The sequence below is a fragment of the Monodon monoceros genome, unplaced genomic scaffold (assembly GCF_005190385.1).
Source record: "Monodon monoceros isolate NGI ecotype Baffin Bay Population unplaced genomic scaffold, NGI_Narwhal_1 Super_Scaffold_2, whole genome shotgun sequence".
NCBI classification, from domain to species: domain Eukaryota; kingdom Metazoa; phylum Chordata; class Mammalia; order Artiodactyla; family Monodontidae; genus Monodon; species Monodon monoceros.
This window is the reverse complement of record NW_021703776.1, coordinates 84,081,928-84,109,169: the sequence shown is the minus strand read 5'-3', so window position 1 is coordinate 84,109,169 and position 27,242 is coordinate 84,081,928. Positions and strand designations below refer to the sequence as shown.

Genomic DNA, 27,242 nt, shown 5'->3' with positions numbered 1-27,242 from the left:
TTGTGGGTGGGGGGAGGAACCAGGGCAGGGGCCGCAGGGGCCTCGGGCAGAGGCAGGGTGGAGATCCTGGGTGGCTCAGTTGATGAATTCCAAGCTCTCCTCTTATCTCTCTGCCTTCAGCGACAGAATTATGATAATGAGTAATCCAAAGAATGTATTTAGAAGCTTCCTGTTTCAGGGTGGGGCGGGTTCTGCCCTCTGACCCACCTGGAGAGCTGGTGGGGGGCAGTGTGCAGCCGACTCTGGCCTGAGACTGTCACTAGGAGGGATTGCAGAGCTCCTTGGAGCCCCCTGTGAAGGCCCCGCCCCTGTCGGCCCGGGGCAGGGCTGGCGAGCGCGGCCCCTCCTCCTCTTCCAGGTATGTCGTCTTTGGAGAAATGTCTATTTAGGTCTTCTGGTCAGTACTTTTTAAAAAAATTTTTTAATTTAATTTAATTTATTTATTGTTTCTGGCTGTGTCGGGTCTTCGTTGCTGCACGCTGGCTTTCTCTAGTTGCGGCGAGCGGGGGCTACTCTTCGTTGCGGTGCGAGGGCTTCTCATTGCGGTGGCTTCTCTTGTTGTGGAGCACGGGCTCTAGGCGCGTGGGCTCAGTAGTTGTAGCACGTGGGCTCAGTAGTTGTGGCTCGCAGGCTCTAGAGCACAGGCTCAGTAGTTGTGGCACAGGGGCTTAGTTACTCCGTGGCATGTGGGATCTTCCTGGACCAGGGCTTGAACCCGTGTCCCCTGCACTGCCGGGTGGATTCTTAACCACTGCACCACCAGGGAAGCCCTGGTCAGTACATTTCAATACAAGAGTTTCCCCACCTTCTTCACCCAGAGTCAGACACTTAATCAGATTCTTTCATCTTCACCCCCACCCCTCAGGGTGGGATGGGGAAGGACGCAGAAGTGAGGTAGCTTCGTTTCACCGCGGAGGAAGCCCAGACTGAGAGGGAGGGGCACGTACCCAGCATCCCCTCCTGGGTCCCCCCACCATGTGGTCCCTACCACCACTCCCTGGTCGCGGAGCCCAGCGGGCCTTAAGCAGCTCTCACAGAAGGGAAGCTCAGGCTGCCCAGGCTTTCCCTGCTGACACTGAGGTCTGGGGTCACTGGGCTGGCCCCAGGAGAGCCCCTCCCTCCTTCCCTCCTCTCCCCGCCTCTGCTCCACGTCTCCCCCAGGCTTCTCCGAGTTGGTGAGGAAACGCTTCCTGGAGCCAGGCTCCACCCAGGCCTCCGGTTCCTCTTCCTTCCCCAGGAAGATTCTGGCTTACCCCCCTGTCTGGGAATTCGCTTGGCTACAGTCACCCTGGTGCTGATCTCCCCCACCCTCTCCTATGCGGCCATGCCTCACTGGGGAACCTGGGAAGAGCCTCATGTGCCCCCTCCCCTGCATCAAGGCCTGTACAGATGTGAGCATCCCAGAGGAAGAGGCGAGTTTCCGCATGGCTCTGTGATGGGGAAGATGCGGCAGGGACCCGACTCGGGGCTGGCATGGAGAAAGCCTTCCCCTCTCCCTTGGAACATAATCGTGGGTAACGTTACCTGAGCACTTCTGTGTGCGCTCACTGCTCTGGGCGCTTGAAGGTGTGAGTCAGTTACGGTTATTAGCGGCCTCTTCACTTTGACGGAAGCAGAACGGAGGCGCAGAGTGAAGGTCCTCGCCTGGCACGTGACCAGCGCGTGGTGGGACGCGGCTTGAACCCAGGTGGTTGGGCTCCCGAGTGCGCGCTCTTAACCCCTACCCTGTCCTGCTTTCGTGGAGAGGGACGGGGGTGGGGCAGGAGAAGGGGTCACACATGGGACTGACTGGGCAGGGATGTGTGCACATCAGATCCGCGTACCTCGGGCTCTGGGCCACACTCCAGGTGTAGGGGACAGGAAAGAAGGATGAATTGCTGGCCTGGAGAAGAAAAAGTGGGGCAAGGTCCTCTGGCCACAGCCCCCTCCTCTGTGGGGAGGAAGGTGCCCAGGTGAAGCCTGCCTTTCTCTGTGGCTGGGAGATACCCGTGCTGGACAGTGCCAGCCCTCTCCCGCCCAGGGAAACCGCCGGACAGGGCCCTGCCCTGGGAGCAAGTGTCGGGCAGACCAGCTGAAACAAGCTGATAAGGGCAGAACAATTCCAGATTTGAAGAATGCCCAGAACGATCTCCCCCGAGGGGGCAGTTCTGGGCTCCTCTGGGAGAGGCGATGCCCGGGAGCTGGGCCTGACAACCCCCTGGGGTGCTGTTCTCATGTCCAGAGGCACCAGGAGGGCAGAGCTGCCAGGCCCTGGGGAAGGGACAGGGCGGCTGGAGCATGACCAGAACCTGTGGCCACGCTTGTCTGCCCGACCGCTCGGCCTGACGGGCGGCGGTGAGGGCGGTTTGGGACCCTGCCCTTCCGCAGACACTGGAGCTGTCCTTCCTGCCATTTCTCTTCTCGTTATTAACCTCCACCTTGGGTCCCTCAGTCAGCTCGAGCTGCTACAACAAAATACCACAGACAGGGTGGCCTAAACAGCAGACGTTCCTGTCTCACAGCTCCAGGGGCTGAGGGTTCTGAGATCAGGGCGGCAGCAGGGTCGGGTTCTGGTGACCCTCTGCCATCTTCCCGTGTGTCCTCACGTGGCTGAGAGAGAGAGGAAGCTCTGGGGACTCTTCCTTCTTCTGAGGACACTAATCCCAACATGGGGCCCCAACTCCTAACACTGTCACACTGGGGGCTAGGGCTTCAACACATGAATTGGTGGGGATCCAGACTTTCAGTCCGTAGCTCCACTTATACCAGGAAAGTTGACCAGGCGCATCTCTGGGGCCCTCGGCCCGAGCAGGGGGCCGTTTGGAGGGGTGTAGAGAGCAGTTGCAGAAGTCACAGTCCCCGTTCTTTTAGATGCGGACCACGGCAGGCTGGAATAGACACCCCTCCCCCCCTCCCAAAGATATGTACAGTAAATCCCTGAAACCGATTATCCCCTTATTTGGACAGAGGGTCTTTGCCAGTGTAACTAAGCCAAGGATCTTGAGATGAGGTCATCCTGGATTATCTGGATGGGCCCTAAATTCAGTGACAAGTTTCCTCATAAGAGACACAGAGAGGAGGCAGCGATGTGGCCCTGGTGCCGGAGATGGCAGTGCTGCTGCTGCCAGCTAAGGAATGCCAGCCACTGCCAGAAGCCAGAAGAGGCGAGGAAGGGCTCCCCTTGGAGCCTCCATTGGAGTGTAGTCCTGGCCACACTTTGATTTCAGACTCCTGGCCTCTGGAGCTCTGAGAGAATCAGTTTCTGTTGTTGTAAGTCACCCAGTTTTTGTTATGGCAGCCTGAGGACATAGGACATAGGACCCAAGGCACAGAGAGGGTCCAGGCTTTACCCAAGCCCAGGGCAGCCCTGGGAGAGTGCCGTAGCCGGTTGGTAGAGGTGAGGCGAGTTGGCCTCCCTGTCCCTCTCTCCAGGCGCCCAGCCCTGACCCCTTTTCCCAGCTGCTGTCCTTTGATGCTGTCCGCCCAGATCAGGCTCCCGCAGCCTCCCTGTGCCCACCAGTGCCTGCTTAGGACCTTTTTTGGGGAGTGGGGTGAGGGCAGCTGGCTTTCTTAAAGCCACAAGGGACAGGCGTTTACAAGGGATGGGTGTAGGACTAGTGAGGTACCCAGAGCAGAACCCCAGAGCAAACAGCCTCCAAGGACAGGACCCACGCTGAGGCAGAGGGGGGTCCAGCAGGGCTTCTGGGTGGAAGGCCTGGAGTGCTCAGCTGTGCAGGAGAGAGGTAGGTGGGGAGGATGGCCAGACTCTGCTGGGGTGTGGGACTTGTAAAGACCCACCTGGAATGAGGGGTGCGGCTCTCTGTTCCTGGGAGGGAGGAGGCTCGAGAAGCAGACATCACGTACTGGGAAAATGAGTTTCAAGGTTGGGCGGCTGATTTAATAAAACCCAAGAAGCACGGAGGTGGGGACATTACATGGGGTGGGGGGGCATCACATTTTTCAAAATCAAGGGAAGAGGGAGAGTGAGGGGGCTGAATGCAGGGTAAAGAGAGGACATCTGATATACTGGCCCTGGGGAAAAGTCCTGGCCAGGCCAGCAGTGGCCTGCAGCCCCTCTCTGCTCCTAGGGCAGCCCCAGTTCCCTTGCTGACCCAGGAGTTTGGGGTCTGCATCCCTCCAAAGCTCCCCCATCCTCCCCTGCCCCACTGTAATTAATACCCAGCTGCCATCCAGAAGCCTGGCAATAAATGGGCCAGTTTGAGATGGGCAACAGGATTTGGGGGCCGAGAAGGGTGGGCCCTAGACAGCTGGGAGGAGCTCAGATTTCCACCAGGCTGAACCTGAGGCAGCATCACCTGGCACCCTTCCCCATGACGCACAGAACCTGCTCTTGGGAGGTAAGAGGCTCTTGAAGTGGATGTCACATGGTGGATGTCACATGCTGGGAGAATGAGTTTCGAGGTCGGTCAGCTCTTGGAAAGGAGGCCCAGAGCAAGGCCTCTGAAGTGACTGTTGTCACAGCAAAAGCAGACTTACCTGTGTTCACAGCGTCATGCTTGGGAAAGTGCCAATACATCCTCGGGGACCTTAGAAGTCACCTAGCCCATTTCGCAGATGTTTCAAGAGGACCAAGGACTTGGCCGAGCCCTCGAGGATAGAACCAGGACTAGAAGGCTCCGCTCTCTGTCTTCACACCTGCCTTTATCTCTTGACCTTTTTCCATCTCTATGTCATTCAGTTATTCCCATTTCACACCCTGAACTTTATCACCCACATACCATGCACCGCCTCTGCAATCTTAAGTATTTCATTCCTTGATCACTGTTTGTCCACCTTCCAATTCATTTGCTCAAGTACACCTAGACCATACTGCTTGAACTCAAGGCAGCCAGTCTAATCACCCATCGCTTCACTGTTGCCTATCAGCCCCCCGTCTGTCTTTATCCGTCCTGTACGTCACTATCTACCATTGTAATCCCGACTTTACAAGTATCCTCACGTCTCTTGCACCCTCTCCCACCATCATAACTCACCTAGCAAAACCCCTTCCTCAGGTGAACCGTGCCTCCACTGCTCCCATGCCTACCGGCAAGCAGCAGAAAGGAACACTGCTAAACTGGCCCAGTTTGGCACCAGATACTAATTGGTAGTCATCCTTTATTTCTCTAGTAGAGTGGTTCTGAAAGTGCGGTCCTCAGACCAACAGCATCAGAGTCATTTGGGAACTTGTTAGAAATGCAAATTCTCATGCTCCATCCCAGACCAGCTGAATCAGAAACTTGGGCTGAGTTCGTAAATGGTGTTTTAACAAGCCCCCCAGGTGATTCTGATGCTTGCTAGAGTTTGAGAACCACTTTTCTAGTAGGCTCCCTTTCCCGTTTCCAAGATAAGTATTTCATACGTTCGCCTTCCACACAACTCCTCCTCTCTTATTTCATCTCTGTAGGATATTGCTGATTTCATCTAGACTTGGCTGAGGGAACTGAGGCTGTCAAATGGAAACTTGTCTTCCCGTTGCCACTGTTACCAGTGTACCAGTGTCTGTGTCCACCTTCTTCCTTCCAGTTTCAAAGGCAGGTGTATCCTACTGCCTAAGATGGGGTATCTCCCTCTGTATCTTAAGGAGAGGGAACAAAACAAAAGGAGCATTCTTAACAGCTCTAGCATCTCCCACCTTCAGAAAGAAAAGCAGAACTTTCTTGACTACGGCAGCTCCCTCCAGCGACTGCCATATTTCCTCTGCTTCTTTTTATAGCTAATATTTGAAAAAGTTATTTACACACACAAGCTCACTTCCCAACCGTTCACTCATCTTCTGTCAGCCTGAGTTAGGCTTCCACTGTTCCCATGGAAACTGCGAGTTGAGGTTGATGGGACCGTCATTGTTGCAAATCTCATCATCTAGCACCATCAGCCACTCCCTCCTTGGGGGAAAGAAAAATCAGAAGCCCCTGTTGCGTCTCCCTATTTCCCCCTAGAAGTAGCTGTTATCCTAAACTTAGGATTAAATTCTCTATATAATGTAAATAATGTTTTCTACGTTTCTATCTCTAAAACTATATTGTTTAGTTTTGTAGATTTTTAAACCCTGTAAATAAAACCATATACACTTTTGGTTTTGTTTTTATTGTTCAGTATTATTTTTAGATGAATTCATGTTAATACGTGTATTATAATACATAATATGTATATTACATACATATAAATATATATAACAATATAAACCTTGTTCACTGATTTTCAGTGCTGTGTGGTATTCTAGTATGTGAATATACCATAACTTATTTATCACATCAGTTTTAACGGACGTTTGCTTGTTACCTATACTAACCCATGTATGCACACAAGTCTATACATTTCTTTATGTCTGTGTATGTGTATATTTATATACATTTCTTTATATGCTTATATGTCTATACATTTCTTTATATGTGTGTGTATGTGTATATTTATACACATATACATACGTGAATTCATACTGATATCTCCCTCTAATCAAGTATCACAGGGTTCATTTAGCCTCATCCCCACACACCTTATTTATTTGTAACTTCCTTCTCCAACAGTGAGAACTCTGGCTCATGTTATTTATAATTTACTTATTTGACCAAGCCTAGTACACAAGTAGATTTAAAATTGATAACCCGTACCCTTGTGAGAAACAAATTTACCACTTAGAGTACACTGTTTATTATATAGAGTTCTTTTTTTGTTGTTACCCTTACACTATCCAGTTAGAAAACTCTTTTCCAGTTACTTTGGTCAACTTCTTTCCCCCACCCCTCCAGTGAGGTATGTTATACACTTGTAACATAGTTTATTTTCATAGTCCCTGTCACATCCTGGGATTTTCCTGAACATCTCAGTTTTCTTTTTTTTTCTTTCTAAGTTTGCAAAAAATAAAGTTAATTCTTTGGTGGGGGGTACTGTGGGTATCAACAAATGCGGAGTCTTGTATCCATCATCGCAGCACCACATCTAACAGTTCCATTGTCCTAAAAGTCAATTCCTCCTTCTTCCCTCAACCCCTGGTAACCACTGATCTGTTTTCTATCCCTATAGTTTTGCCTTTTCCATAAAATCATATAAATGAAATAAGATACTGTGTATAGCCTTTTGGCTTTTTTCACCTAAGATGTCTTTAAGATTCATCCATGTTACATGAATCAGGAGTTCATTCCTTTTTATTTCTTAGTCACTGCATGGATATATAACAGTTTGTTTATCCATTCACTTGTTGAAGGATATCTTGGTTGTTTTCAGTTTTTGGTGATTATGAATAAAGCTGCTATAGACATTCGCATATCGGTTTTTGTGTGACCACAAGTTTTCAGTTGTTTTGGGTAAATATACAAGAATGGAATTGTTGGATCATATGGTATTGTAATGCTTAACTTTAAAATGAACTGCTAAACTGTTTTCCAAGTCAGGTGACTGGTACTGTTTTGCATTCCCACTAGCAGTGTATGAGAATTTCTCTTTAGCATTTGCTATTGCAGGTGGTTTGGGGCCATTCTAATAGATGTGTATTGATATTGCATTGTAGCTTTAATTTGCATTTGCCTAATGACTAAAGATGTTGAGTATCTTTTCACATGCTTTTTAGCCATCTGTATATCTTCTCTGGCAATTTTTCCTTGTAGATCTTTTGCCTATTTTAACAAATTGGTTTATCTTTTTATTGTTTTAAGAAATGTTTTTCCCTCAATGAGCTGGCTAGAATTTCTAGTACAAAGTTCAATAGGAGTGCTGAGAGAGGACATGCTTGCTGTGTTCTCAAAATTAATGGCAACACATTCATTCTCTGTTAAGTATGATGTTAGCTGTAGGTTTATTTGGAGATATCATTTATTAGGTTAGGAGAATTCCCTCTATTCCAAGTTTGCTGAGAACATTTTTTTTTCTTTTTTTCTTTTTTTTTTTTTGTGGTACGCGGGCCTCTCACTGTTGTGGCCTCTCCCGTTGGGGAGCACAGGCTCCGGACGCGCAGGCTTAGCGGCCATGGCTCACGGGCCCAGCCGCTCCGCGGCATGTGGGATCTTCCCGGACCGGGGCACGAACCCGTGTCCCCTGCATCGGCAGGCGGACTCTCAACCACCAGGGAAGCCCTGAGAACATTTTTAAAATCATGAATGAATGATGAACTTTGTCAAGTGAATTTTCTGCATATATTGAGATGATTGTATTTTCTTATTTCACTGTTAAGATGAATTGCATTGATTGATTTTCAAATACTGAACTAGCCATGAGATGAACCTCACTTGATCATGATGTATTACTCTTTTTTATATTATATATATTCCATTAGTCATTAAGGAAATGCAAATTAAACCACAGTGAGATACTTCATGCCCACTAAGTAACTGCAATGAAAGAGACAATAACACTTTGCTGGTGAGGATGTAGAGACATTGGAACCCTTACACTCTGCTGGTGGGCATGTAATATGGTACAGCTGCTTTGGAAAACAGTTTGGCAATTCATTCCTCAAAATGCTAAATACAGAGTTACCATGTGACCTGGAAATTCCACTCCTAGGTATATACCCAAGAGAAATGAAAGCTGTCCACACAAAAACTCGTACACAAGTGTTCATAGCAGCACTATTTATAATAGTTAAAAAGTGGAAACAACCTGAATGTTCCTCAGCCGATGAGTGGATAAACCAGATGTGGTCTCTCCCTACAATGGAATATCATTCAGCAATAAAAAGAAATAAAGAACTGACACGTGCCACAACATGGATGAACCCTTAACAATATTTAAATTAAGTGAAAGAAGCCCCACATTGTACAATTCCACTTATGTGAAATGTCCAGAATAGGCAAAATCCGTATCGCGACAGAGATTAGATCAGTGGTTGCCTAAAGCATGGCTTTTCTTCTGCGTCTTCATTGTGAGGATTTGTGTTAATCTAGTCAAGAGCTGGTCTGGGTTTAAAACTTGATGCTGCACCGGGGGCTGCGGGTTTCTCAGGTGAGACCTTTGTTTGTGTCCCTGCTTGCCTGTGGGGCTTCCCTTTCTGCTGCTCCCTGTGAGCCAGTCTTTGGCAGCCGCTACCCCCAGCTATATTCCATTTATTTTTCCTTCACACTTGCTAGCATTTTGAGTCAAAGGCAGGGTAGAAGGACGTTCTCTGATGTTTTGCACAGGCACTGGAACCTGGGGCTTGGGGGTGTGGCCTTCGCTAGTGTTCCTGTCTCTTTTCTAGAAGTTATGCTGGACTTAGAGCACATATTCCTGCCCTCTGCCAGGGGTAAAGAGCTGTTTTATTTGTCTGTTCCCTTTCCCAGCTGCAATGGATTTCCACCACTTCCTTCAGGCTATCCTTTTTTACCTTTCTCCTGCAGCTGAATGCTTTTGTTTCCTAGCAGAAATAGGGGAGATGGATCTAGGCAACATTTCACTGGTGTTTCATTGGTGGTTGTCCTTTTCCTTCCTCAGCTGTGGTGGGGTTTCTACCAGGCTATGGGTTTTGTTGACTTCCACTGAAAAGTCAGGCTTTTTTTCCAGGGGATCTGGGGCTATGTAGAGTTTCAGCAGTCACTGCTGTTTCCTTCCCCCAGCCAGCCCCAAGGGGGGAACCTTTCTCAAGGCTCTCCCCAGGCATCCTTAGGAACCACAGGTGGGGTTCCTGGGGGGAAAAGTCTACACAAGGGTCTGAACTTCTCAATTTATGCAGTTTTCAGGTCTCCACGCTTTCACATTAGCCCACGTTCAGCCTTTAGCAATTCACTGAACATTTTAACTTTAATCTTCTTACCGAACTCTGCCCCACGTAAGCAAATGCTTGAGTCCAGTTTCTCCTTGTGGTTGACTGTCTCCAGTTTTCAGGCGAGTTGTTTGCTCATGACCTCAGTTCTCCAGTGGGTTCAAGAAAAGTCATCAGTTTTCCGCTTCTCCAGCCTTTTTCTTGCTGTGAGGGTAGGACATATGTTCTTTCCAGCTCTTTATTCTCATTGGCTGAAACTAGAAGTCCTGTGGTTTCTTTTGATAAACATATGTTCTTAATTTTTTTTTTTTTTTTTTGCAGTACACGGGCCTCTCACTGTTGTGGCCTCTCCCGTCGTGGAGCACAGGCTCCGGACGCACAGGCTCAGTGGCCATGGCTCACGGGCCTAGCCGCTCCGCGGCATGTGGGATCTGAGGGCATGTGAGTTAGTTTTCTGTGATCTGTTGTCTGAGGAATGAAAAAGCCAAGTTATGTTCATGTATATAACATGCTGGAGCCAGGCCAGAGTGGACTGCTGTGGGATAATAGCCCTTTTTAGGGGAGACCCTGAAGGATAGTATAGAAAGAAAGTTCTTCCAATGAGCAGAACTTGAATAGTACCTTTCATGGTCTCCTTTGTGTGTGTGTGTGGGGGGGGGAAGGTGAGCTACACAGAGGTGAGGCTCTGACCAGATTTTTAGGCAGTAGCAACAAGAATGAAGAATCAGTGCAAGGAATTTTATGGAAGAGGCACGTGGATGAGCTTCTTGGGATGATCTGGAGTATGAGAATTTTTGTCTCACATTAATCAAGTGGACAAGATGACCCATTGTGCCCATCAGTTAGTTTCTCTCTCCCTCCACCTAGTGACTGCTCTGTGGGCTCATGAACAAGTGGCCACGGTGTAGGCAGGGTGCTAAAACAGACACATTCTGGGTTTGAATGTGTTTTCTCAGCTGCCATGATCTGTCAGCAACTCTACTCATGGACTTACAGAACGCCTTCTTCACCATGATGATATTCCACACAGCACAGGGCTGCACCAAGGAGCTCACTCGAAGGCAAAATAAGTAGAGCATTAACCTTAACAGATTTACGCATCTTACTGTGGTGCCTTCATGCTGTTACATAATGAGGCAGGGAGGAAGATGGATGGAACCCAGGGATTCCCTGTGGTGCCTCCTACTACTCTTATGTCCAGTCGTAAAAGTAGATGCAGGGACCTCTCACTGACAGCATCCCTAAAGACTCAGACCTCTCAGAAATGAAATCCAATATCCAGGACTAATGGTGTCAGTGGTGCAAAGTGACGCAGTCCTTGCTCACTGGTGGTGGAAATGATGTACTCATCAAGAGGAGTTCAGGAGAAGGGTTCTGGGTGCTGCTTCTGACTTCCTGTTTAAAGCAGAGAGGATTGCTTTCTAATATTTGAAAAGAAGAATCCTCGTTTTTATAGTGGAACAAGTGGAGGCGGGGGAGCAGATTAGGAGGTTGAATTGTGTCCTCCTCACAAGACATGTTCCAGTCTTAATCGCCAGTACCTGGTACTTGTGGATGTGACCTTATTTGGAAATAGGGTCTTTGCAGATGTAACCAAGTTAAGATGAGATCATACTGGATTAGGGTGGGCCCTAAGTCCAAGGACTGGTGTCCTTACAGAGACACACAGGGAAGAAGGCCATGTGCTGATGGAGCCAGAGACTGCAGTGATTATAACTACAAGCCAAGGAACACTAACAATTGCTAGGAAGAAGCAAAGAAAAATTCTTCCTTAGTACCTTCAGAGGGAGTATGCCTTTGCAGATTTCAGATTTCTAGCCTCTAGAACCATGAGAGAATAATACATTTATGTTGTTTGAAGCCACACAGTCTGTGGTCATCTGTTATGGCCACCTTGGGAAACTAATACACACTTCATTCAAGGTACCCTGAGTCTGTGAAAAGATTCAGTCCTGGGAATTGGATGAGTGGCTGGCTGTGTTCTCTACTGTGGTGATTCAACCCAGGTCTCAGTTTGCTGGGCTTATAGGTAGGGCTTCAGTGGACCACCCATCAGTTTTGATCCTAAAAAAAACACATGATTATTAGCCACTGTCCAGAATTACCCTTGTTCGACTATTCTGATGACCAGGCTGCTCCTGCTGCCTAGGGTATCGCACCCACCTTTCTTCCTGGAAATGAAATTCTGCTCATGCCCTACTACCCAACGAACCTGCTGTCCATTCCCACTGAAACCGGCAGCATCTCTACCAGCGTACCTGACTGATGAACAGCCAGAACAATCTCTTAGAACATGCTCCGAGTCCCCTCAACAACACAGCAAATTTAAGCAAAATCCAAAGCACCAAATAATCCAAAATAAGATGCACTATTATTATTTATTTTTTTTTTTTTTGCGGTACGCGGGCCTCTCACTGCTGTGGCCTCTCCCGTTGCGGAGCACAGGCTCCGGATGCGCAGGCTCAGCGGCCATGGCTCACGGGCCCAGCCGCTCCGCACGCGGCATGTGGGATTTTCCCGGGCCGGGGCATGAACCCATGTCCCCTGCATCGGCAGGCGGACTCTCAACCACTGCGCCACCAGGGAAGCCCAAGATGCACTATTATTTTATGAACCACTTGGGTAAAAAAAAAAAAAAAAAGCACCGTCAAAGTGTGACTTATGATAATTTATAATACATCCTCATCTCAGAGACATGAAAAGACGTGCATCTTAGAACTCCTGAAATACAGTATTTCTCAAAGCCTTGGTGAAGGGAGTGTCATTTGAGCTTTCTTAAGGAACAAAGAGTGTGAACAAGCAGACCGTACGTGATAAACCACTCGGACACTTCTATCTCTCTAAGACTTTGGATTTCTTCCAAGGAATTTCTGGCAACTTAACTTTATTTAATATGTGGGCTACCACTGAGTCCAGGTTTCAGTCAACCAACTAAGAAAACAATTAGAACGACTTCTAGCTGCTTGAGGCAGCATATTGATCCAAATCCCTGGTATGCATGCCCACATTGATAAATTCAGCCTGATAGAAAACTATGATTCTCTCTCTTTGATCTAGCACCCTCATATTCTGTTAACCATACGTATTTGCTAGAGTTTTTGCAGATATTTTTTAGGGTGGAAGCCTTCTTCTGGGTCAGACTCAACTGTATTTGTCCTCATGGGCATCTGACTGTTATTACAGGTTTGAAAAAATGAAGAGTGGTGGAGGTGATGAAGGGATATGGCTTTCTGTGTCACCAAGCTCCAGTGAGGTTATTGAGAGTTTTCAAGCAAGGTGGGAACTGCGTCATCAGACAGGAGAAGAGTGGTTGAGTCTTCTGACAAGCGAGTTCCATTGCGGATTGAGCTTTATCGATACTCTGACTCACCTGCACCCTCTCATATGTAACCGCTGCACTTCTCAAGGTCCTATTTTCAAATAAGAGACCTGGTGAGGCTATGAATTACACTAACGCTGTAATTTCGCAACTCCTGGGATCAGACCTGTAAGTTTGTCTTTTGGTCTTCTCAGCATTTTAGCTGCAAGCAATAAGAGATTCCTTTACTGTAGCCTTAGAAAATCTCTGATTTTCTGGTCTCTGCTTTGATAGGAGGATTGAGGAATTAGAATATGTTATTGTCTCCCTTTAAGCCAGTAGTTTTCACTGGTAGTGATTTTTGTCTCCCTCAGGGGACATTTGGCAATATCTGGAGACATTTTTGGTTGTCACAACTGGGAGGGATGTATGTGTCTTACTTGCATCTAGTGGATAGAGACCAGGGGTGTTGTTAAACATCCCATAATGCATAGGACAATCTTCCGTAACAAAGAAGTACCCAGCCCAAAACGTCAGCAGTTTTGGGGCTGAGAAGCCCTGTTTTCAGCTCTTTGCTGTAGTAGGAAGTAACCACGCCACCCAACCTCCCTTGCTGATATTCCCCCCTGCAATCTCACTTTTTACCAGAAAGATACTCTGACATGATCAGTTATAAGAAGCACCATTATTTTATGAACCACTAAGAAGGAAAAACCACCATCAAATTGATTTTTATTTATTTATTTTTTGCGGTACGCGGGCCTCTCACCGCTGTGTCCTCTCCCGCTACGGAGCACAGGCTCCGGACGCGCAGGCTCAGCGGCCATGGCTCACGGGCCCAGCCGCTCCGTGGCATGTGGGATCCTCCCGGACCGGGGCACGAACCCGCGTCCCCTGCATCGGCAGGAGGACTCCCGACCACCGCGCCACCAGGGAAGCCCTATCAAATTGATTTTTAACACACGTCCTTTTATGTGTGCTCTTCATATTCTTCTATGGCAGTAGGCACTCAGTCCTGCCAAAGCCACTTTATGGGCACTTAATTCTAGATGGCAGGTGCTACTGTGACTGCTTCTCCATGAGATGCTGTAAGATAGTAAAGTCATTTCCCTTCATACTTGCAGAATTCCAGTTACCTTTAACCCCAATAAGGTCCAATAACTAACCCTCGAATTTCTGTTGCCTGCAATCACGCCTGATTCTCATTAGCAAAATGTGTGTGTGTGTGTGTGTGTGTGCGTGCGTGCACACACATGTGAAAGATATTGGGACACTGTCTAGCTTATGGAGGAGCTGGGCTTGCTGAAGACCACATTTAGGGCTACCTTTAATATCATCCGAGTCAGGCTTATGGAACTTGTGTGAAGAGGCCAGTACTGCTCACCAATGCCAGGCTCCAGGTGCTGTAGCTTTGGCTGTGGACACTTGCTCTAGCATCACCTCCACGGCTGCTCACACTTGAGCGTAGTTCCACTGCTCCTGCCTCAGAGTTCCCCATAGTCTACTGCCTCTTTACTCACTGGCTGGGGTGGAGGTGTCTCATTCATGGCGGTTTAGTGCATGCTTGTGCTCCGGTCACAAGGGAGGCTGGCGTTTTCAGCATCTATAATAAGAGGCAAATCCTGCTTCCATCAGTCTTGCTGTGTGGGGAATTCCCCAAGCATAGAAAAATGTTACAGATTCTGATTGGCTACAAAGAATGGCCAAAGTCCCCTACGCCGATTCCCGCCATTCTCTCCCTTCTGCTCAAAACAGAAAACCAGGAATCATCCTGGCCTCTCCTCTTCCCCTCCCTTAGTACATCAGCAAGTAGTTGATTCTACCTCCAAAATATAGTCTTGAATCCATCCTCTTTTTGGCTCCTGTGTCAATGACTTAATACAGCTGACTGTTATCCACTTCATCTGGATTACTGTAACAGCCTCTTTTCTTCCCATCTCCATATCCATGTTCCCCAAAGCAGCAAGAGTATGTTTCTTCGTAAATCACCCTATAAAACTTGTTTGCTTTAAAGCCTTCAGTGGCTTCAGTGGCTTTTTTTTTTTTTATCCCCACTTAAAATAAAATCCCCTATCCTTATTTTGGTCTAAGGAGGGTGATCTTTTGTCTCGTTTTACATAGGATACAATTTTTAAGAACGCTTCCTTTTTATTCTCAAAAGGGTATGGTTTAGACAGCACGTTAGTGTCAGTTTACCTATGAGGCCCTGAGTTTTCTGAGCCCTGCTCCTTCCCCCCACCCCCACTCACTGAACTGCTCTCAGACTTGTCTTCTCTGAGCGCTTGTCCTTCCTTTGGGGACTTGCAGGTTCTTTCCTTCTTCCTGGCACACTTTTCCTCACATTCTTCACACAGCTCTCACCTCGTTGTCCTTCAAGTCTTAGCTAAGTGGTCATCTCTGAGAAGTCCTTCCTTACCTCTCTAACAGCCCTCTCCCCCTGTTCTCTGTATCATTTCCTTCTTCATTTCCTCCAGAGTCACCAGAATTTGACATTGAGTTGTCTGTCTATTGTTTAATCTCTGTCTCTCACACTAGAATGTAAGCTGCCTGAGGGTGTGGATTACATGTGTCTTACCCTTGTATCCCAGGGCCCGAACCTGTCACTTAATGGTTCCTTCAGTCAATCAATAAAAGGCCTTCCTTCCCTGACCCCTTGACAAGGTTTGAGCTCCCGTGCTAGACACAGTCAGAGCACTGTGTACTTTTCTCCCTCAGCGCGTCTCACAGTTGTACTTAAATGGTAATTTGTGTAATTTACCAGTTTCTCCTTCTAGATGCATGTACAGGGGAACAGAGGCACGTTCCTCTTGCCATGCTGAGAACAGGGCACTCCAGTACGTGTGAGTCTGTTGAGTCTTCTGCAAGCTCATGGGTCTGGGAGAAGGAGGTGATGATGGTTCTCTGCTGGGGTAGGGAAACCTTGAAGGGCGAGTGCCTGGGGCCGGATGGGAAAGCAGAGCATTCAGTGCAGGCTCCCACACGCAGCGGGACTAGCTGCTTAGTCTTTCTCTTGAGCGGAATTTCCCTGAACTTCCTCTGCTTCCCTCTCAGTCTCCCTCTTAGAGGCTTCTTGAACCCCAGAAAAATCTGGGCACATCAAGGACCCAGACCCTTCAGCCAAGACAAATGGCAAGGATGGGAGCAAAGCCTCTGGATCCTGGGGAAGAGTTAGAGAAATGGGGAGAGAAAGACTTCCAGCTAATACTGTAGTTGATTCTGTGTTGTCTTTGTAAACAGAAGTCAAGCCTAGTGGTCAAACAGCTGCCGAAGAAAGCAAGCCAGACACACTTCCACCATCCAGTGTTCAAGACACAGTCAAACAAAGCACAGTCCCACCATCCACTGACAAAAATGTGACTGCATTGGAGACCAAGCGAAGCACACCCACAACGCCTAACACCTCAAGGGCAGTGCCAACCTCAACCCAGCAAAGCACAACTGCAGCAGCCAGTGGCAAAGATGAGAAACCAGCCACGGGCAGCCCTGCTATAACTACTAAAGACTCAAAGGATTCTACAACCACACCAACCACTGTCTCGACAAAGCCTGAAACCACAAGCAGCCAGAGTGGAATTAAAAGCAATTCAGCTAAATCTGGAACCCAGAGTAGCCACAGTGTGACCACAAGCAGTGTGATCACTAAGGAAGGAAATCAGGCAGCCTCTGACCTTCCAAATCCGGGTAACACCTCAGTCATCACGCCTGCTCTTCCTTCCGTGCCCACCCCGGCAAGCACTCACCGGCCTAGCACCGTCCCTGTGACTTTGGTCCCTGTGACTTCAGAGCCTGCAGGGAGCTCCGAGGGACCAAACAAAATTACAGCAGCTACAAGTTTAGGCACAATGGCGGGTCCCACCTTCACGACGCAGGGGACACTGACCACACTAAGTAAGTAATGTCTTTCGAAATTTTTCAAGCAAAAAGAAGCTTTCAAATGCTTATGTTCTGTATCTCCAGCGATTCATGCATATTCATATTCATGAATATGCGCCACCTTCACCCAGCCGGTTGGTTTCCCATTTCAGTGATGAGCAGCGGCCGGCAGAGCTGTATGTTCTGGTGAGAGCTCAGGGTTTTGACCTGCCTAGTGGAGCATTTACTTTTTTTTTCTTAAGTGCGGGTCTTAACCCAGTAAATTAATTTCAAAACTCACTGATGGATCGTGAGCCTCAAGGTCATGACCCAGGTCAGATCTATTGAATCAGAATTTCTAGGCGTGAACCTGAGCATCTGCGTTTTGAGGAAACCTCCACCCCCCAGCCCCGCAGGTAATTTGGGTGTGTGGTGGAGAACTAGATAGCCACACCACAAGAGCACGGTCGCCTCCGGTCGCCTCCTGCGTAAGAGCCGGTGCTCTGAGTTGGATACACCAGGATGCCAGTCTCTGCTCTGCCACTTGTTAGCGTGTGACGTTGGGCGATTCATCGAGTTCCTCTGAGCCTCAGTTTCCTTGTTTATAGAATAGGGATAATTACAGTACCTTCCACATAGAGTTGTGAGGATTGAAAAAGAAAGTACCTTTGAAGCACTTAGGAAGGAGCCTCACAGGGAGTAAGTACTCAGTTAACGTTAGCTTTGCTGCTGGCCTTGTCACTGCTATTGATACTTCTTCTGTCGGGTTCCTACACTGGCTCATCCAATCTGCTCATCCTGTAATAGGTTATGCGAATTGACTTCATCTGCCTGCCTCTGCCTCCCCATAGCCTGCCTCCTTCTGCTTGTGGTCTAGGTGGGGGGATAAGACCAAAGAACCTCAGAAAACTAGGAACAAAAAAGCCTATCTTTTTGTGTTAAAGGTACCACTCCCCTTTTCTCATAAACTTTGTTTTCCCAATTATAGCACCATGGGTTACCTCACAAGGAACTCAACACACCTCCAGCAAGACGCCAGCTGTCACTGGCACCTCTGAGGCTCTGCAGCCTACAGGCTCTTCATCGGGACCTGGGACCACATCTCCTGCCAGGGGACCCACAAGCTCCAACACTCATCTGGAGTCAACTGTCCCCCAAGGCTCCAGTATCCCTTCTCCCACCTCAGTAATTCCAGCAGGTGTGGGACAGGTGAGAGCCCAGAGTCGGAGAGAAGGGACTCCAGGAAGAGTATTTCTACTCCTCCCTCCTCAGGGCACCTGGGGGTGCTGTGAGGAGCTGCCATCATTCACTCACCCTCTCTGGCTTTGCTGGACTCTGGCGTAGACAGCAGGATAGCCAGTAACACACCTGGCTCTCCAACTCCAGCCGGCCACACTCCCAGCTTGCTCACAACTCCTTATTTGGTGTCACCCACCCAAGGGAGGGAGGGAGAAGGCAAAGACAAGACCTTGTCAGGCTCGGCCTGACCCTTAATCCCAGTGGCTTCTTCCAGATACAGTGCGATTCTCCCGAAAAGCTGAATGAGAAGATGCTCGTCCTGAACGTCTCGAAAACCGATGTCTCGAAAACCAACATCTGTGTGAGTACCTTGCTCATCTGAGCCCCACTCTGATCTACATCCCCAAAATGCGGTTTAGCAGCAGGGTCACAGAAGGTGGAAGGGAATGAAGTGTTCCTTCCAGAAAGGAGCAGAGAGATGTTTTCATTTTCCTGCTCTTGTTTTTTCCTAGGATGACAGGACATGGTCCCTTCCCATCTTATGGAGGGTCAGAGCCAGGCTCAGACTTCTCTAAGGGAAGCCCCGCCCTCAGGGCTGCTGCAGGGCCAGAAATCTGGGCTTTCACTTCTGAGAGTCTGGAGACCCCAATCCTGGTTCCTGTTTGCTTCTAGTTCAGGATGTGACCTTAAGTCCATCTCTTTGGGCTTCAGAGGCCTCAGTTGAAAATGACAGGCTTAGTCAGCCTAACTCTCCCTGTTCTAATAGTCTGTGGTTTTATATTTCCTGGTCCATGTGTTATCTGATGGCCACCCTCTAACCTAGGGGAGCTGTTGCCGACAGTTGTCCTTCCCTTCAGGGGGAGTTGTTTGTGTATTGTTTGGGGGAGGTGGCGTCAGCACGTGCGTGAGTAAGTTTGCATGTGTAGCAGTGTGTCCACTGCCTTCAGACTGCCAGTCTCCCTAGGATTAAGGGCTTTAGTCTGGGGATGTCTGCCGCAGAGTTTAGTCAGTAGCTGAGGCCTGAGTGAGTGCTGGTGATGGATGGCTCACTGCTGCCCTCTCCTGGTCAGTGGCTATTTTGGCAAACACCCCTGGGAACTAGAATAGGATGGAAAACTTGGGTTTACAGTACTTTTATACCACCTATTTTCTGCAGTTGTTTCCTTTTGGGTGTCCATTTTGCTGGAATTTTCCAAGTGAGCTATAGAAAAGCTAGAGTTTTAAAAGGGAGCAGTGTTCCCCTAGGGTTGGGCTTATTGGACAAGGTAAGAATCACACTGATGCTTGCTCGGCCTTTCCTTCGGCTCTCTTTTTGGCTGAAACTTGGCAGGGGTGTGTTTGCGTGGTAAGAAGCGTTCTTTTCCTTTGCTGTGAATGGAAAGAGGAAAGCCCTGGATCTTTACCTGGTAGCAGGTTGGGGAATTGGCAAGCCTAAGGAAATTCCAGGTAGAAACCCAAGGGATGGTTTGTGGGACAAGCCAGATGGAGTCCTTTTCTTCATCTCCGTACCCCTATTCCAAACTCTGGTCAGAGACACATCAGTTTGGGGTGTCTCTGGATGATGTGGCTGGGCTGGGTAAAAGCTGCCCACACTTTGCTTCCTCACCCTCAGCCCTAAAGCCAGCCAGCCACACTCTTTCTGCTGAGAAATACAGAAGACTCCCGTCTAAGACGTCCTCGTGCATCTTCAAGATACTCCCAATTTCCCCTGTGCAGTGATGGCCTCGCCTTTCTCCCGTCAGCCTGTTTATGGTTTCAGGGTCTTAGCCTAGGGAACGGGCACATGTGTTTCGACTTTGGGACGGATAACCTTGAGCTGAGAGCCAGGGCTTCCCCTCCTGAGGTCATTGAACTCAGCATCAAGGGCTGGCAAATGGTAGGTTCAGAGAGGACTGGCCTCTTCCCCACTGGCAGTGCCTCCTCAGGTCCTTCTGGGGAGAGCGATGATGGGGGGCAGGAGGTCGTGATCCTTAAGGAGCTCTGAGGGAGAAAGTGGCACTAGGGCGAATGGTATTGCTCAACCACGACGAGATAAACAGGATAAGGAGACTAGGGGGAGAGCGCCACGTGAGGCAGAGAAGGCAGGGGCCGGCCCAGGAGGACAGCACATAACTCACCACTCCTGGCAGGCCTGGGAATGGCACCAGCTGTGGCTGGAGAAGGGAGTAAGTTCACAGCTGGCAACAGTGTTCTCCTGACCTTAGCTTCAAAGGGTGGCTCCACAAGCCTAGGCCGCTGTCACGATCCCTGAGGAATTACCTGCGGTCTCTCCACAACAGAATGCGACCGCTTCGAACGACAAACTGATCACACTTTTGTGCCGAGCAGCAAAAGCCTCCTTCAACCCAGCGCAAGATCAGTGCCATATACAGCTGGCACCTGTTCCAGAAATCCAGGCAGTGGCGATCAAACAAATCACTATTTGCAGTGAGCTGAGGGCGGGGGTGGGGGTGGGGGGGTGGGGGGGTTGAGGCCTGTGTGGGGTGGGGGTGGGGGTTGAGGCCTGGGTGGGGTGGGAATGGGGCAGGAGGTGCAAGAGCACAAGGATGGGTCAGTTGTCAACCCCTGGCCACCCGAGAGAGACACCACTCAGGGGACCGAGATTCAGGATGTCCTCCTTTGTCCCTTACCACGTCACCCTGAGCTAGACCACTGAAGCGGCATCTCTCCGTCTCCCCCTCAGCAAAACTCTTTCCCACGGACGTTTATGAATTGCTGAAAGACAAATGGGATGACCTAAAAGAGGTAAGTGGATGCCCCCCATGTGCTGGGACAGACTGGGTCAGGAGCCTGTCCCTTGGAAGTCCACGGTTTCCCGGGTCCACTGTCTCTCATTGTCGAGGAACCTCTGATTTGCAAGCATCTAGAAGATAGGAGGATAAGAGGGGACAGCAGGGCGGTAGAATGGGTTCCCCCCCAAACCCCAGGTGGAAGAGCTCATAAGTGAATGGGAGTTCTGAGAGAGGGTGACCCGGAACCTGTTTTCTGCCACGTAACTTTCTCCTTCCTGGCCAGGTGGGAGTCAATGACATGCAGTTTGAGGGTCAAGGACCACCAGAAGAGACCGAGGACCGGTTCAGCATGCCCCTCATCATCACTATTGTCTGCATGGCATCCTTCTTGCTCCTGGTCGCGGCCCTTTATGGCTGCTGCCACCAGCGCCTCTCCCAGAGGAAGGACCAGGTGAGGACTTCATTCCACTAGCTGGGAAGCAGTCCGGTTCACTGGATGACTCTCACCCCGTTATTCCCATATTAGAGAAAAGCGAGGGGGCCGTGGGCCCTTTCTGATAGGCAGAGGTCATCCCTTCTAGGAAGTGGAAACTTGCCTGGAAAATTAAAGAGGCAGCGTGGTGAAAGGGAAGAGCATGGGCTTTGGAGTCAGGAAGACTTGGGTTAAGCCCTAGCTCTGCCTCCCATTATCTGGGTGACCTTGAGCCAAGTCATAATCTCTGAGCGTCAGGCTTCTCATCTGCATAGTGGGCATAATACCCGCCTTGCAGAGTTGCTCTGAGGATCCATTGCTATAAATGGGCTGAGGCATACCTGTCTAACCAGAAGTTCTTTCATTTACCTTAATAGAATTCCCTCATTACGGTTTCACCCTGACCCATGGTTCTCAACCCCGGCTGCACACTGTGGAGAGTTTTAGAAAAAAAAAAATACCCATGCTTAGCTTCCTCACATACCAACTGAAACAGAATTTCTGGATCAGTATATTTGTTAAAAGCTTCCTGGGGGACTGTCTTGTGCCACCTAGGTTGTATCTTAGGTAAAAATGGAGAGAAAGTACTATCTCTAGATAGTTCCCATCTGCAGCAGAGATAGCTAGAAGCTGTGCTGTACCCATCTTGCTCAGGCTTAGAGGAGAGGTCCTCAGTCACTCGGCCAGAGGAGTCATTTTCTTACAGTTCGTTCCAGTTCAATGCAGCAGGGTGAGGAGGGTCCTGGAGAGGAAGGTTTGGTGGGGAAGGAATGGAGGAAAGAGGAGATTGGAGGACTCTGGAGGACAAAGTCCGTCTCCACTGATGTCACGGATTTGCCACCAGGGCAAAGGTGAAGCGAGCTGGGCATTTTAGGATGTGGGGCAAGTTCTTATCTCAGACTAGCCCCGAGGCAGGCCAGTAGTCAGGAAGGCCTCCAGGACCACCTGTTGTTCACCTTAGCCAAATCGGGGTTCCTGGATTATAGGGGTACAGGTGTAATATTAAGGCTACAGCAAGGCTAACAGCCTTCAAAAATTACCCCTTTTTCTTGGGTCATCTCCCTTACTCTAGCAACGACTAACAGAGGAGCTACAGACGGTGGAGAATGGTTACCACGACAATCCAACCCTGGAAGTGATGGAGACCTCATCAGAGATGCAGGAGAAAAAGGTGGTCAGCCTTAATGGGGAGCTGGGGGACAGCTGGATCGTCCCCCTGGACAACCTGACCAAGGATGACCTAGAGGAGGAGGAAGACACACACCTCTAATCAGGTCTGCTGGCGGCCTCCGACGGTGCACAGAGCTTCAGCCCAAGCGCCTCAAGTGCCATGTGGACAGGGGAGGAAAATCCTTCCCCTTCGAGGGAAAGACTGGGGAGGGAGAGCAGACTCGGAGGGTTCCCTCCCCCCAGTCCCCACAGGCCTTAATTTTTCCCTTTTCAAGCTGAACAAATCACATTCTGTGTAGAATCCTCTTGTAAAATAACCCACTAGTGCCTGAGCTCAGTACTGCTGGGAGATCAGGAGAGAGCCATCCAGGGGACTTTAGAGACCATCTAATAGAATCCCTTCATTTCACAGATGAGATGACTGAGGCCTAAAGAAGGTAAAGTCAAGGTCACACAGCCACTGGGTGACAGAGTCAGGATGAAAACAGATCCTTCATTCAGTGCTGGCCCACTGCCACCATGCCACGCTGCCGTGATCACCTATGCCCTCCCTCCAGAGCTGCCCTGGGCAGGGGGGATGAAGCTGCCAGTCAGCGGATGGGATGGAGGGGAAAGCAGGGCCAGACCCTGTCGCAGTGGGATCTGATTACTTGAAAGGATAGGTCCCGTTTTCTGTCGGTCTCCTGTGCCAGCCTTGTCTGCCAGTGTTCCTGTCCTCTTTGTTCTCCCCCTTCCCTTCACTCAGTTTTCACTCCCACTCTGTCCCAGGGCCCCTGGAGTCTAGTTTCCTGGCATGTGCTTATGAGATTGGGACTGACACAGCATACAAGGCTCCCAGTACGAACAGGTCTGCACATGGGTCCATCTACAGGTAAAGAGAGAAAGGGAAGCCTTTCTTCCCAGCGTGGGTCCCGGCCCACCTCCAGGGCACGCCTTGAGCAGACTCCCCGAGCGCTGCTTTGGTCTCCCAGTCCCACCGGGGACTAAGGTCTGCAGCAGTTACTGAAGGCCAGGTGTTCCTGTGTCGTTGTCACTGCTCAGCCGATGCAACGGGGTGAAGACCCCAGCTCGGCCATCCCCGACACCCAGCGTGAAAGAGCAGCTTTAGGACAGAGCTTCCTGGTGCCCAGTCAGCAGAGAGGTGTCTGAATAGACAATCGATTGAAACAGCAGGAAGGATAGGCTTCACTTGCCATATCATAGGAAATTCAGGGGCTTTGCAGGTTGCTGAGAGTTTTGTCTTCTTTGTTTTTTAATCCAGAACTCTGCTGCCAAAGGCCAAAGCTCACATCGTTGAGACATTTTCAGTTAGATTCCATTCTTCTGTGCACAGGGCAAGAAAGGCCTAGATGCATGGTGCACTGCAAGGTGCATAAGGGGCAGCCCGGGGTCCTGGCCTTCTATTCCCAGTGACCTCTCACTGTCGGGGCACGGAGCTAGTTAGGTCTTGCTGTGTCCCCTCCTCTGTATTCCTAGTGGGGCTGGCTGCCCAGCGCTCCTGTAGGTTCTGGTGGCATCTCAGGGAAACAAAATGCTGACTGTTGCCCAGTGGAGGGGTTTTGAGGGAGCTCAGCAGGTAGCTGCTACGTAGACTGCAACTGAGGACTGGGCATAGTGAGGTTTCATCTGATTTTCTGAGAAGAAGGAATCCTGTGTGGAATTTTGAACTCTGCCCATGTTCTCTATTGTTCCTGGGCATAAGTTCCCTGGATCCTACTAGGAAGATACTTAGGAGAATGAAAATGGTCGCTTCAGGGCAAAAAGCCAGACCCCTAGAACCTAGGGGCAGTCTGAGCTGCAACAGTTCTGATGAAATAGACTATCTGGTTTGGGATAGGTTATTTTTTTTAAAGGAGAGGATCTCAAGAGGAAGATCTATGTCCTTCCTTTGCTGCCTAATTCCCTCTTCATAGCCTTTAGCCATTTGATACCTAGGAGAAAAGGAAGGCCAGAGGTTCAAGTAGGACCCATGAGTTTCCCAAGAGCTAGAAAGATGCTAAGCTAACAAGGATCCTAAAGTATTTGCCCTGATTCTCTACTATTTGGAGGTTGGCAGGATGGAGAATACCAGTTTGAGAGAAAATAGAAGAAATACTGTTTCACTGGGAAAAGATCTGTTTGCTTCTTTCCTACCCAGCATTTGGTTCTTTCTACCCATTCTATTGTGGCCACTGTGGGAGAGGCCAGACTAGATTGCTCCTTTGCTGATTCTGGGTCACATTCCAGCAGCTAGGTTTAGACAGAGAGAGCAAATATGTCTCTGCAAACCAATCAAAAGCCACAACCCCCAGGCCTCTTGGGGAGACAGATGGTGACTGGCAAGGACCAGAGAGTAAAAATTATGCTTGGTCAAGAGGAATAAATGTGGCTCTGTCCAGAGAGAACCTTGAAAAGCTTTGGGCTGGTTCAAAGGTTCCTTCTTTTGATGCATCCAAATTGTATTGCTCCAGCCTTTTAGGGCAACTTGCTTTGGCTTGCTCTTGACACTAGCTAGACATCTATATCAAAGACCGTTATCGCCATGTATCTGTAAAGGTCTTCTTCTTCCCACATCTTTACTGGGTTCTGATGCTATCTGGTAATTCAGATTCTGGGGCTGAGAAGAAGAGAAGAGAACCAGGAACTCAGCATGACTTGAAACAAGTTACACCAGAGAGAGATTATAAACTCTATCTCAGTGGCACACTGGTTTCCCTAAACTTCATAAAAGACCAGAAGCCATGAATCTGATGACGGGACAAAATCCAGTGAGAAGCACACTGTTATGTGAGTGGGGAGAGACACAGCAATGCTTATGAATGGGGTACAGAATATTCTTTGCATCGTAGGACGAAGCACAGGTTTAATCTAGTCTAGACACAAGATTCTTCTTTCTCCTCTTGATAAGGAAAGCTAGCAGAAAGTTTACTTAAACCACTTCTTGAGCTTTATCTTTTAGATAATATACTGGAGAAACTTTGGAAAACAAGTTCAAGCTGATATACATATACGTATTTTTTGATAATGTAAATACAACAGCCAAATGTTAATCCACCCTGCACTGCTCTGAGCGAATATACTTTGAAAAAACATTTGTTAGCTAAGAGAGAAGGCTTTTTTTTCTCTAAACAGGAATGTAAATGTCTATTTTACTGGAAATAAATTTTTGTTTTTCTTTGATGAAAAATGAAATATAAGACAGGCTGATGACAAAGCATCTGTCTTGCAGATTGGGCATTTTTATTTTTAAATATGATCCTCATCCCCTCTCCGTAAAGTCCCAGCATGTTACAGTAAGGGTTGGAGTCAAGACGCACTGGTTGGAAAGTGACTCTCTAGTCATAGGGAGAGGGTTTTAGAACCCAGTCCAATCTTTTTTAAAAAAAAAAAACAGAAAAAGAGCCTGAAGCCCAGAAAAATAAAGTGACTTGGCCAAAATCACGTTTAGTGACAGAAACAGGCTTAAAACCTGGGTTGGAAGACCGTCCAGTGCTGTGTGCCTCAGGAAGAATCAACAAATTAAGGACTGCTAATTAAGGGCAGGCACCAGAATGGTAGAAAGGACAGAATTCCCTTCTGGAATCTGCAGCAAGGCTAGGGAGAGCATGAAGACAAAAATAGGAACCTTACTGGTCTTCTGTACTTCTGAGTTATTTAGGTCCAAGACTTAAATGAACAATTCTTTTCTGCTAAGAAGTTTTGAATGAGCTTTTACATATAGATCTTCTGAGTAGGACTAAGGATCAAAGGGAACAAGACAGGGGGAAGGCAGGGGGGCAAAAGTAAAGCAATGATGTCTTTCATCACTGTCATTAGCTGATTCACTCAGGTTTGGTGAAAACCCAACACTGAGTGAAAGGAGGGGATTACTATTTTCTCTGGGTCTTTTTTAAAATTAGTGAATGTTAAACAGTTTGCCCAGGAGACTGGGGGAGCATGTGTCTTAGTGGACAGGGGTCTAAAGTACACTGGAATTTACTGAGAAACTTGTTTGTAAAGACTGTACTTAATTATTGCCGTTTTCTTACAAAAATATATTTTGGAAAATTGTATACTGTCAATTAAAGTGCTTTTGTCTAAGCTGGTTCAAGTCCTAGTATTTTGCTCTCATTGGCTTCCATTCTTCACTTGTGCACGAGGCTCATCATTGAAGCCCCTGAGGACACAGTGCAGCAACCTCTGCTCTTAGTTATGCCTCTTAACTATGCAGGTCCAGACACAAAAAGAGAAGGACGGAAGCTGAAAGGAAAAAGGGGATCCACAAGTTCTCCAGATTATCTCAGGCTGCTCTAGTGATCGTAACTGAAAGGGCCTCATTTTCCCTCACAACAGTTTTACCAATGCTTTACCCTCTTCCTTCCCTGTACTTTTGCCTCAGATAAAATTGTGACTCACCCACCACCAAAGATCCCAAGGGGGCTGCTGAACCCTGATCAGGTATGAAAACACTGGTGTAGAGACAAGACAAACAAAAATACAAAAAATAAACGATTCTGTTCTGGCCCTGTTATGCCAATAAAAGGATCTGTTTACTTGTCAGAAGAAGCCTCTGCCTGTCCCTTACCTACAGACATAGTGAAGACGAAGGAGGTTCAGGAAAGGAATTGCTCAAAGACGATTCTGATTCTCTCCCTTACCTACAGACATAGTGAAGACGAAGGAGGTTCAGGAAAGGAATTGCTCAAAGACGATTCTGATTCTCTTCATCTCCTGGGGTGGTATTATCTATTGACATGTTTCTGCACTGCAAGAAGAAAACTTTATCATTCCCGACCTGCAGAAGGGAAACCGTCAGGTGAATCTGGTCCACATTCATAGTTGGTATACAACAGTCTCTTCTTGCCTGGC

At 48.5% G+C, this 27,242-nt stretch overlaps 1 protein-coding gene across 1 annotated transcript in view; it reads left to right on the top strand.

The window, feature by feature from the left end:
• PODXL (podocalyxin like) overlaps positions 1-25,847 on the top strand; it is a 40,138-nt gene extending 14,291 nt beyond the window's left edge. Inside the window, exons 2-8 of the mRNA XM_029233628.1 lie at positions 16,188-16,838; positions 17,791-18,011; positions 18,316-18,402; positions 20,321-20,468; positions 20,725-20,786; positions 21,057-21,224; positions 22,318-25,847. Coding sequence (XP_029089461.1) covers positions 16,188-16,838; positions 17,791-18,011; positions 18,316-18,402; positions 20,321-20,468; positions 20,725-20,786; positions 21,057-21,224; positions 22,318-22,515 — 1,535 coding nt within the window. The 3' untranslated portion in view covers positions 22,516-25,847. The remainder of the gene's footprint in view (positions 1-16,187; positions 16,839-17,790; positions 18,012-18,315; positions 18,403-20,320; positions 20,469-20,724; positions 20,787-21,056; positions 21,225-22,317) is intronic.
• Positions 25,848-27,242: the final 1,395 nt, after the last annotated feature.